Source organism: Chaetura pelagica, unplaced genomic scaffold (assembly GCF_000747805.2).
Source record: "Chaetura pelagica isolate M959 unplaced genomic scaffold, ChaPel_1.0 scaffold53, whole genome shotgun sequence".
In the NCBI taxonomy this organism is placed as follows: domain Eukaryota; kingdom Metazoa; phylum Chordata; class Aves; order Apodiformes; family Apodidae; genus Chaetura; species Chaetura pelagica.
In genome coordinates this window covers 3589321-3602120 of record NW_009952880.1, presented here as the reverse complement: position 1 = coordinate 3602120, position 12800 = coordinate 3589321, and the positions used below count along the sequence as shown (strand labels likewise).

At 39.7% G+C, this 12800-nt stretch overlaps 1 protein-coding gene across 1 annotated transcript in view; it reads left to right on the top strand.

The window, feature by feature from the left end:
- SAMD12 (sterile alpha motif domain containing 12) overlaps positions 1-12800 on the top strand; it is a 150347-nt gene that overhangs the window by 66297 nt on the left and 71250 nt on the right. The window contains exon 4 of the mRNA XM_009995368.1: positions 1025-1165. Within this exon, the coding sequence (XP_009993670.1) occupies positions 1025-1165 (141 nt within the window). The remainder of the gene's footprint in view (positions 1-1024; positions 1166-12800) is intronic.

Sequence of the window (12800 nt, the reverse complement as noted above, 5' to 3'; positions counted from 1 at the left end):
AGAGCCAAGGCTCAGTAGAGGGCTGCAAGGCACTCAACTCAGTAGTGAAGATCAAAGAAAGTTTTGGTTTTCTTCCTAAGGTAATGCTCTGCTTGATGCCTTGCTTCTCTGCTTGGTCCAAGTACTTCCGTAGTGTTGGTTCAGCCAAGTGTGCTGCCTTCCTCCTGTTTACTTATAGCCTATCGATGCCCAAAAGATGGAGTAAGAGTTCCACTGGCAGATTCTGGGGAGTGTGGATTGTTAGATTTTTTTTTTAACATCTATAATCTGCATGGGACCATGGTTGAACTTTACCCTAATGGTAAAGATAAGTCACAAACTGTGAGTGATTGCCTGTAAAGACCATAGGCTCTGTATAGTTGGACAAATGTCTTGTTACTACTGTTGGCCAAACATCTTTTTCAGGAATTATTTAAATATAACTGATAGTGTGATAGGAAATTTCTGGCTCTTTCTATTTTGCTGTGATACGTTACTGCTGAGAGGGATTTGGAAGGCTGGACTATGAAGTTCAGGGTCCTCCTGAGAAATGGTGCTATTACACTATAGACATATCTGAATCGCAACGATACTCATCAGCAGTATATCTTAAATTGATTAAATTGGTAAAATTCACTTTCATTGGTGGTTTCTGGACAGTAATGTAGATGCTTGAAAATAGGTGAGGGCCTGTTTAGTCACCTGGACCAATTGTTGACTTTTAGGGAATATCCTACCTGGTGGAGACCAGCTGGCAGTTAAGAACAGTGATTGGTTGTCTAAAATGGCACAGGATTTTTTTTTTTTTTACATGCCTTAATGTCTCACAAAGCACCGAAACAATACAGAAAATCAAAAGAAAAGTAAGAGCTGGAACATAAATCTCTGCCAGTAAGGAAAAACCTAACTGATGAAACAAGAACCTCTCGGTCTGAGGTATTTCAGGGCTGGGAATACTTTCTTATAGCAAATGATCCTGTCAGAGGGAGAATATTCCATTAATGGAAATCCTTGGGTGATTTTTCTTTTTGCCTTTTCCATCCAGGCCGTGCTTTGCTGAGACTTACTGACAAAAAGCTTGAACGAATGGGCATTGCCCAGGAAAGCCTGCGACAGCACATTCTGCAGCAAGTCCTTCAGCTGAAGGTGAGAGAAGAAGTCCGAAACCTCCAGCTGCTTACACAAGGTATGAAAAAATTTTTTTATATGGACAGTTGTTGAGATCAGGTAGAAGTTTGTCTGAGGGTATAAAAGGTGACTTGATGTTCTCCCACAAGAAATGTTTCGTGAAAATGTCTCATAGATTCCACATGCTTTTTAAGGTGGGAACAAAAGGTAAAATAATGCATAAATAAACAGAGATATTCAGCTGCCTGTTCTGCATGATCAATAGGCTCCATCTACAGCTTGGTGGTAGTCTTACTTAACTGTCTGCTTACTAAGATTAAAATAATTACATATAAAGGGCACGCAAGTAGTGAACATGCTGTCTTTATAGACATTTTACATTTTGCATTAATTGTTTACTTTCAGTGTTAGATAAAAGAGTAATCTCTGTAACCTGTTTTATGGTAAGAGCTGTCAGTAGAAAATTACCTGTTAGACTCAGTTTTTTGCAGATGGCTGATTCCTTTTTCATGTTGAAATAATTTTATTGACTTGAATAGAGTTCCTTCTCATTTATGCTGCTAAGAAAACGCAAAACTGGGCTCAATATGAAGGTCTTGATTAGCAGACATGGAAGGAGTAACAAAAGAGCTCATACATATTTTCCAAATGAGGTTAAGATGGTTTATAATGACTTGTGTTATTAGCTGTCTATTAAGGCTTTTTAACAGCTGTGATAACAAGGAAGAAAAGCAATCATTGTGGTAATAGCATAAAGCAACATTTAGACATCCTCTACTCTGTATCTGCTTTCTCAGTGTTAAATGTTGTCTGGTACTCCAAAGATAGCATAAACCACAATTTCTGTGGTGTTTTGGTGTAGTGCCTGTTATATGTCACATCATATGAAAGAAATAGAGTTCTTCAGTACATGCAGTGTTATTTTTAACAAAATGTCCTTCACACATGATATTATATTCCTGATTAAGACTTGCTTATTGTGTTTGGGGAAAAACTCTCTTGATTAGTTGTATAAGCTGTATTTTATCTGAAAGAGCTGATGCCTCAACTAAATTGTTCCTTTAGACTTGGTGTTGTGTGGATTTTGAGGAAGAGCTTTACAGCTCCTTAAGTTTGCCATGACCTGTGAATATGACCTCACCTCATCTTATGTCACATCAAACTCAGTGCACATGCTGAAACATCAGTGTCTTCCCCAGAAGTTTAGAACCATTCCATTTCCCTTTATCCTTTCATCCATTATTCTTTTCTTTGGTGTTGGTTGGTTTCTCTCTTCCCTTACATCTGGAGCTGTACTTGAGAGTTTGCCAGATTGCAAAGTACTGGACACCAACCATCACTGTTTTAAACCTGCTAACAGAAGTTGGGATTTTATTGCTATGGGATAATGAAAACCCACTAGCTATAAATTTTGGTCAGCTGACCACCACAGTGCAGGTAGGTTCCTCCACAAACCTGTAATTTGGCATTGAGGACTATGTTGTTTCCAGGCTTCTCTATTATTGTTTCTCTCTGGTTCCCCTGTGTACACATCAACTGCTGTCTGAGTCATGATCAGTCAGACAGTGGCCACTGCCACTTCAGGGAGTTCAGGGCAGCATCCTTTGAGATTTTATCCTTGCCCATGCAGTTGGGATACACATTTTGGTAAGAGGGTGAATAAACACGTTGGATGATGAAGTACATAGCAATGTATGGATGTTTAAATGTCATCTCTCTCTGCCAACTGGAGAGAGCATTATTCTTTATTCTGATCATATAAAGGCATGCCATCATATGCTTTATGAAAGGCAGCACAAGATTATAGAAAGTTGGTAGTCTGCAGCTCCTGGCCAGCTCCACTCCAGCCTTCATAAATAGAGCTGAAGTTACGGGGCAGCACAGCAGTCCATACAACATTCTCCAGTGCAGCAGAGCTGTGTTAATCGTGCAATCCCAGAGCAGGAGGACAGTGAGCGGTATGATGGAAGCAATATTTCGATCCCTTACCACCTCATTTACACCAAGTTATGTCTGTTGAAAGTGCTTGTTTGCAAGTACTAAGGATAAGATATATTTTCTCAACTACAGTGCAGACTGTAAAGTTGTGTATATGTCAGTTGTTCTCCAAAACTGGTTCTGTCTCCTTGCCTGGTTTCTTCAAACTGCGTCCAGTTCTATTCTTTTTATGGATTATATGTTCCTAATCCAGGTTGTTGCTGGAGTAACTTTCTGTAAGCGCTTTTCTGCTTTGGACAACATTTTTTGTCCAAAAAGTAACACATTTGTATGCCAGCCTTTTCTGCCTTTTGGAAATTCTACTTGCAAAATGCAGGTCACAGTGTAGCTATTGCTACACTGCGCTTAGCTGTCCTCAAAAATGTCCTGCAAAAAGAGGGGGAAAAAAGCCCTCAGTCTCTCACTACACAGCTCAGGAGATTGTTAAGTGAAAGAAACCATTAAAACCCTGTTTCTGAATTAATTTAGCACACAAGCTGGGTTGCAAGCAATAAGATCCTAATTCAGAGCCCATTGATGCCAGCAGAAAGGCTTGCACTGACTTTAGTTTATAACCCATTTGAAGCTGGAGTGAGCAGGGAAAGTTTAAAAAAAGCATTATGTAATACTTATCAGATATTTTAAGTGTTTTGTGTTCTGTGGTCTGCAGAGAAAGTTAACCTCATTTTAAAAACTCGGTAGAGAACTAGTATTCTTTTCTACTCCTGTTTCAGAAAATGACTTAAAACTGTTTCTTTCTTCTTCATTCAGGATACACTATCCAGTCTGTGCTGGGGATCTTAAAGCCAGAATAGTACATGATTGTGTAATTGGAAGACTTGTCTTGAGTTTTAGGGAGACTTTTCATTGGAGTTAGAACTGCCTGATTGAGGCTATTATCAGCAGAAATGCTATTCCATCTTTCAGTAGGATAGAAGGGCACAGGCCCAACTACTGATCTGTGCTTTTTTTCCCAGACTCAGTGATGCTGAGGAACTAATTTGACAAAATATCTTCCAGTGTCTGTTGGGGAGAGCTGCTCACTGTTGGAAAGACCATTATTGTACCGTTAACACTGTAAGCCTGAGTTGAAAGATCATTTTTTTGAAAATGCCTTACATAACTACACAAAGAAGAAGTTATTTTGAGGTTTTTCAATGTGAGTCCTGCTTTTGGCTAGCATAGAAGAGACTGTCCTCAAAGTGGCAGAACAGTGCTATGTGTGATTCTTAGCATAGACAGCAGTCTTCTAACAGGGCTGAGTTTAAGAAGCATTTTTGGATTTGGATTAAATGATACCTGCATTAAAGATGATGTTGGGCCCCCTCCTAAGCTCCTCTGTGAGTCTCATGTAGGGCAAAGTGCTACTTAAATATACTGCAGGCCATAGAATGCCAAATTTTCTTTAAAAAAAATATAATTATTATCCTAGCAAAATGTGTTAGAATAAGGCTTTATGCTTCATTGAAAGTCACTGCAGCTTTTGATATTATTTCTTCAATAAGTTTTCTGCTCATCCTGCACTGGTTCTCAGCTACTGAAAAATATATGTGCCCAATGATAGCCACAGTAAGACCCATTTTTTCATTCCTTCAGTTTCCAGAATAGTCCCATTCAAAACTTGTTACAGTACCCTAGAACTTTCTTCTTCCAGGAATGGAACTAGAGGGTCTTCAGAAATGCATCTCATCTTCTGAGGAAAAATGATGTGAGAACCATGTATTCTAGTGATGGATTACTCACGTTTCAGAGGAACCTTGTAACAGAAACATTGTCATCAGGGTCCATGTGGTGAGTAAAATAGGACCACAATCCCTCCTAGCTGAAACATGCTATAATGATTTTTATAGCTTTATCATCCTCTTAATACTAAAGGCAGGCTTGATCAAAATTTGAGCTGTTTGGCACTGAATCGTCCCAGGGTGTCAGAAATATGATGGTAGTTCCTGTTCATCTTATCTCCTTCTTCTTTTTGAATGTTAAAGGCAGGAGGAACCTGAGTATTGCCATTCCAACTTGCATCACTGAGTGTGAGGAGTTTTGTTGTCATTTTCCATAATCAAAGCCTTGAAGTACTAGACTCACTCCCATCTTCTGAACTGCCACATAGGAAGACCTTGCATGGCAGGGTGGCTCACAGCATGAGGGATTGGGAGTTACACACCTACCTGAAAAGGGACTTGAGTGGTGTTATGGTTTAGGTGACCCTGGTACTGTATTGGAAACCTATAAGAGGAGCTAGAGAGAGAGAAGGTCTGTAGGACCCTGAAAGACCCAGGAGAGTTGGAACAGGGAGGGGTCAGTATTCCCCCCAGTTCCTGCCATAGTCTATAAAAGCCAGGGTAATTGGAAGCTCAGCTCCATTTTCTTCCTGCACCCTCTTCCTTGAGGCTGTTTCTGCTCAGAGATTCTTCAGTTCACCACGTGCTCCCAGAATACAACTCCATCGGGTGCTGTGAGGGACCATGGACCCCTCTCCTGAAGCGGCCTTGCAGGAAGGGACTCTGACCCACCTGTTCTGTGATCAGCGAGATCAGTTTTGTATATATTAGTATATAAGTTCATATAAATGTTCTTTCCCCCACGTGTTAAACCCTTTTGCTGTGTTATAGTAGTTTTGTTCCAGTTTCAGTTTCCAACCCTTAAGTCCCTCTTCCGTATTCCACTTCTATCTTCCCTTGCGAGGGTGGAGGGGGGGGTAATAGGGAGCACTTCTGGTTTGTGGTTCACCCTTACTATTTAAGCCAGGACAGAATAATTAAATGTTGTAGTTTGGGCCTAACACAACAACAAAGAACTAGTCACGTGGCTGCTCACTCAACTGCCTCCCCCCCCCCCCAAGCACTGGTATAGGAAGGACAGAAGCCAACTGGAAGCTCATGGGTTGAGACAAAGGATGAGGAGGGTTCTTCACTGATTAAAGTCCCAGGCAAAACAAACTCAACTTGGGGAAAAATAATAAGTTAATTTACCACTAATCAAATGCGGACAACACAAAGAGCAGGGCTTGCAGATGTAACCCCACCCCTCCCTTCTTCCCCGACCCAAATTACTTTGTTCCCAATTCCTTGTTGGTTCCTGCTGCTCCTTCCTACTCAGGGAGAAGGATTCCTTACAGTCCTCTGCTGCTTCCACATGGAGTCCCTTCCCATGGGAGAGAGCCCTCCACGAACCTCTCCTTCATGAGTCCTTCCCACGAGGTCCAGAGCTGCTCCAGCCTGGGCTTCTCACAGAGTCGTGGGCTGCTTCAGGAATAGTCACCTCCCCTGCCACAGGGTCCTCCATGGCTGCATGATCCAAGTCCTCTATCAGCAAATCTACATTCACCCCTCCTGACTCCTTCAGGGAATGTTGCACCATGTTCTTCCATGAATGCAGGGGGACAGCTGCCATCTTGCCATAGGTTGCAGGGAAACTTCTGCTTGGGCACCTTCTTCCCCTTCTTTCTCACCAACCACGAGCCTCTCCAGCTCAGCTCCTTTTCCTGTTTGCTCTGCTCAGTTTTTTTTGTACGTTAATCACAGAGACTTATCCATTGCCTGTCTCAAATGGCTCCTTGGCTGGTTTTGGAGCTGGGGGAGCTTCTCAGCTTCTTACTGGAGCAACCCCTGGGACCCCTCCTCCACTGTCAATAAACCTGCCAAGTCAAACCAGCACAAATGGTCAGAAAATTGGAGAACATGGGACATTGCAAAGCACAGAACTGGAAAGTCATTTGAAGTTGAGAAGACGATTGCAACTTGCTGTCCTACTGCTGAAAGCCTTTATGGATACTGTGGTATCTGAACTGCTGTTGCCTGCTGTCCTTCATGTCCCTTGAAGAAGTGTTGCTTGAGATCAGCACATTTTTCGTCATTCCTGTAAAGAAGTCAGAACAGCTGAGGTTTGTAATAGAGCATTATCCTGTTGCACTTCTAGGATGTACTATTTTCTTTCCTGGGTATGTTCTAGACTCAAGGTTTTGGCTCCTGAGGAATCATTAGTTCCTTCCACCAGAAATACTCTTTTTCTTCTCTGTAAAAAACAGCAGATGTTGCCTCTGCAGCACTCCAGGTAGGCAATGTGTTAGCCTTCCCAAGCAGCTGGCGGGGGAAATGTGTAACACTTGAGGAATCTCAGTTTCATGCCCCTGTGGTGGTGCTCAGAGGCCTGCAGCACTTGAAATGTTGACTGTCCTCTTACTAGGCAACCGTTTCTTTTGTTTTCATTGACTTGACCTCACCTTTTTCTTTTCCCTAACCCTGAAGCTTCCAGCTAGTCAGGAAGGGCCTTTCTTCTTATAGCACAAATTACTATGCAAATGTTTCTTGCATATGCTGCATACATGGCATCTATCCAAGGCATAGAAAAAAACACTTGATATTTCAGAAGAGCCACAGCAAATTTAATTCCCATCTGATTTTCTTTGTGCTCCTGTTATGCTTAAAAAGCTCTGAGAGACCTTGTGAGTTGAAAATATAGCATGGAAACACGAGTTACCTAAAAGTAGTAGTTTATCCCTTATCATAGCATCAAAACTGTTTTCTGAGACTCAACATGCTAAATTGCCTGATTATAGGTAAAGAAATCTTAAGCTCTTTCTCAATAAAGGTTTCTTTTCACTTTTATGTCTATATCTCTTTTACTGCTTTCCATGGTATGTCCTTTTTTCTGTATCATGGTAGGAATCGTAGCACTTAACACTGCTTTTCCAAGACTGTAAAAACAACTTTGCTACCATCCATTAGACTACAAAAGAGCAGTCTTTGTTGTATTTTTCCCACTCCCAGTCAAGGACATTTTCAGCACTCACAGAGGACGGAGACTTCGGAGTCGTAAGCTGTGGTTGTTCCTGAGAGGTTTTTCAGACTTTAGGCATCATTAAGACTTCTGAAAATCAATTTTTTCAGGTTACAAGTATGCACTGAGGGGTTCTCTACAGTTTTCATTTGTTTTAGCTGAAGCAGAATATCGTACGTGGAGTGTGTATCTGAGCACAGATAAAATGTTTAAAATACATGCTTCAGTGACGATAAATATCAAATTCCATGTCTAGCATCAGTTATTTGAATTTCATGTGGCTGGTTTCTAACCTGAAGAATATACTTTGCATTGCAATCAATGGTCCCTGGTAGACCATTGAATTACTATGGTTCTGTTAGTTACCTTTTAGCTATTGCTGTGATGCTAATACATATTCATATCAAATAACCAAGTGATTCAGCTGACAGGTAAAATAAGTTCCAATACACTGGACAAAACATGGTAATGCACTCTGGGTAGGTTTAGCACAGAATCGTCCTTCAGTGTGCATAATATACTAGTGTGGAGTGTGAATAAGGAAACATGTATGCAACTATGAAATTTGTATTGATGAACTTATGCAGCAATCGTTCTGCAGCAAGTATTATGATGTGCTTGCATTTTTATATGTTTCTATAAATAATATTGCAGCTCAGTCTACTAGGAATGTAGTATTAGTTGTTTTGTAAGATTGCATGGACAGGATTTCAGTTGTCTGATTTTCTTATTATTTTATTAATGCTGATTTTTTTTTTTTTCATTCCCACTTTTCAAATTTCTCAGAAGTCAGTCTACTGGAAAATTTGGTCTGGAAAATTTAGTCCTTCTGAGTTAATGCATACCCAGAACTGTCTTACATCTTTGATGAATAGGTATTACATACATACACACACACACTTATATGTATGTATTTCCCCACTCATGTGTAAATTGGAAAGAGAAAAAACAATTTTGCTCAAGGTTTAAGAAAAACTAATAAAATATTGCTGTTTGTGCTGCAGCCAATCAGGAAAGACTTTCAACTAAATAGGAAAGTTTTGAGCAGTCAGAGGCTGTGATTTAACAGCAGCTGTTTGTGATCAGTGCCAGGAGAAATCACTTGTTTTCACCCAGCTGAAAAGAACAAGCTGGTAAAAGATTCCAGGAATAGGTACAGTCTTTCACACAGTTTATATAAATGAAGTCTACATATTGTATGATGGTGCCATTTACAACGTAACATATTTGTCATTCCTAATGAGATTTTTCCAGAAATCTGACATAGAATAAAATTGGGGTTGATAGTTGTTACATAAAAGAATTGAGGAAATCGGAGTCCCAATTGTACTTCCAACCCCTTAGAAAGTACATAGAAATTTTCGCTGCTGGGCTTCGCTTCTGATTCAAAACCTGAATATCTTCATCAGCTAACACCTTTATGCTCAAACTGAGTGGATGAATTTGGAAATCAGAAGATAAGAACTGCATTTCTTGGTCAGATCCAGTATCCCTCTGTCCCCGTACTCTGCCTCTGACAGTAGTAGATGCTGTTCAGGCACACCACTCTCTGTGGTCCCACCCCCCTTTGATCTCCAGCATTGCTGCATTAGGAGGAGTACTTTCTTGCCTAATTCTTTAAGCATTCATTGAGTATCTGTCTCAGTTTGTCATGAAACAAGTTGTTCACAAGTTTTTTTACAAATCAGAATATAGTCACTGGCAGCCTCAATGGTGCCGAAAGTGGCAACGCCTAACTTGGCATGCCTTCCTTTTGCCTTCCACAGAGACTCTAGGCAGTTCTTCTAATCCTATCCTACTAGTGCAGTAGTATCTACACATCCTCTGTTTTTCAGATACACCAGTCACACCTCAGACACATCAGATGAGCTGTGCCTCTTGATCTCTATTGATTATTACAGGTCAGGATGGCTGCCAGCTTTATTTGTCTACATGGTAGACAACTCAACTTAGGTGAGATAATTCCCACTCGCTGTGCCTAGATGTAGATGCCAATGTCAAAAACGTTGGTCTGAAAGCTGGATGAATTACCCTCTTCATTCAGATGAGTTTTGGCAACACCATCTTTCTGATTTTATGCAACTGGTGTTGCTGATGCCTGCATGAATGTGTTCTATTTGCAAAGTAAAGTAACTTAAAGCCCTTTTGAAAATGTAAAAAAAAAGTTTTGCTCTTTTGAATCCCTGAAGGTGAACTTTGCCAAATAGTTCAAAAGCATTTTCTTCCTGTTGTTACTAGCATTTATGGCATGTGCAATGAAGATTTATAATTGCAGAATTCAAGGGAGGTGGGAGAAAAATCCTCTCCTTTTTATGCCTTTGTAAAGTTGCTTTTCTAAATTGTGTAAAAAGAACCTGTTTTATTTAAAAGCTTCTGTTTCTTTCCTTCACATTCTTTAAAAGCCTTTCTATAATGTAATTTTTAAAATGGATGTGGTTCTATTCACATAAAAGTTTACTCTTAATGGCTTTTATGCTTCATATGATAGAGCACCTTCATTTAGTTAGTTATACATAGGCTGTCAGCAGTGTTACAAACTGTTTCTCTATTACTAAACAATATGCAGGTCTCTGGCATCTTCCACAAAAGAAGGGATGGGGTTTTTTAAAGTCTGTATTTGACATGATCATAAAGCATGGCTACTAGCCCAGTGTTTTATGACATGCTCAAGTATGATTAATAATTTTAACTATGCTAGTTGCCCTGAAGATCAATATTATAGAATTTTCCCAGTCACTGTTTGAATGGTATTTAATTGAAATTGATTCCCTATAAAATAATAAATTGAAATGTATTAACAACGATCTTGTGGTCCTTGACATTAAGGAGTTCTGAATTCTTAAAAAATTCTGAAGTTTTAAAAAAACACCTGGTTTTCGTCTCTGCACTCATAAAGTATTAAGTATTTACAAAGCACCTGTAATTTTTTTCTTTAAGTGCTAATTCCAGCAGATGACAGCATAAATACAGCAGTCTTGATGTGCAACATGAATGTGAATGGACCTGTGGCACAGAATTGTTGTTCTTTTAAAAAATATATTTTTTTTATTTTTTTTTGCAGTTCAGCTACAGCTGTATTGTGTGATCCAAAAATTAAAATATATACTGTTATTCATAGTGTTACCTTTGAGGTATTTATCAGTAAAAAAACCTCTTAGTCACTTGACATATCAAAAGTTACCTGTACAAAGAAAGGATACATTAGTAGCTCCACAAGAACCTCAGTGTTTTTCCAAAGGTATCACCCTGTAAGGTCATCTAGTCAATCTTTTTTTTTCTCAGTGTCAGAATGGTGAGTTGAGTTTTAGGCAGTATGTAAGTGGCAATACCACACAGTTCTAAAGCTCCTCAACCACACTAAGGTTTCATCCACATCCTAGAACTTACTCTTGGTGAATTCTTTCCACATTGTTGGAAAAGCAGTTGTTTTAAATACCTTTGGCTTGGTATAAAATGCCAGGGCTCTCACTTGATGTGCTTATTCAACTATACACGAGTTCTCATCCTCTGGAACTGGAGGGGTAAGCACGTTAGAGACCCTTGTATGTGAACAAAAATGCATGTTGAAGTTCCCCCTTCAAGCTTGAGCACAGTCTGAAGGCATATACATTGACATGGTCTTAGAGTTTCAAGTCCTCTACACTAGAAATAGGATTCCCAAGTCAGTTCATCTGGGAACCAGTAATTTTGCCATATTCCTTCATTCCTTACTGAGACCAGTTGGGAGGCTTACTGTTGGCAATGTCGACTGGCAGACTCTGAAGTTCAGTTCTGGTTTGTTGTGTAGGACATTCAGGAGCTGGGTTTTGAGAGAAAGATCTGAAAGAAAAAAAGGTCTTGCATGTCAAAAAGAGGGAGTTTTTAATAAATTGTTAGGCCTTTGTTCAGGGAGCAGTAATGCAAAGCTTCTGTTAAAACTTACTCTCCAAAGTCCTCTAAGCTGTATGGTTTTGTTTTCTTTCCTCTTTGGCATATATCAGAGGTAAAGATGGAGAGGGAATGATAATAACTTTTTTTTCTTTCTTTAAAGTGTTAGGTCATTCCAGTCTTCTCGAGAAATAAAGAGGAAAGCCTTCTTTCTTAATCTGTTTCTTTTTGTCTTTCATTCCTTTAAAAACTCCTGAGTAACTGAGGATTGTTGTTAAAGTTGGGCCAAGAGATTACTATCTCCTGCTTTAGTTTTCTTTTGTTGATTTCTTTTAGCCTGAGTGTTTGAAGGGCTGATTAGACTACAGTTGTCTGGTGAGGAATTTCTTTAGCTTGTTCCAGAGCACATAAGTATGTGAAATACTCTTCAGCCATTCCTTGTGATTTTCTTTCATAAGGTGCCAAGATGGTCCAGCCCTATTTAAAAAATCTTGAATGCCAGAAGGAGCCATCAGCAGCATCCTAGACAATGGAGTGGCTTTTGAAAGTGTGAGGCAATTAAGAATGCAGATAGACCTTTGAAAATTCCCTATGCTTATCACTACTGTGGTGTCACAACAGTTTTAATTCTTGGTCCAAACTTTAAAGACATTGACGTAAACAAAATTTCAGATTAAAGGGGTGGGAAAGAGGAAGGGAGGGGTAGTTGTACCTCTAAAGCACCATTGACAAGTCAGTTGTCACCTGTGTAGTTTCTGAATGTGTCTTTCTGTAGACTCAAGAATTGCTTTAATGTGTCCAGCAGTGCAGCTGCCATCCATGCTATTACAGCTGTTGACTGTGACACTAACCACTGATGTTGTTGACTTTTGTAGATCTCTACTTAAACCTGGAGCATGGTTTTTTGAGGGTCATAGAAAAGCAGCCAACCCTTACAGCCCATCAAGGTAATGAATGTCTTTTTGCTGGGATGTATCTTCATGAAATGAGACTTCTGTGAGCTGTTTTTGTCTTTTTCTAGAAATGTTGCCTTTAGGTGTAGTTTTTTTCAGCTGTCATTGTAAAAATAG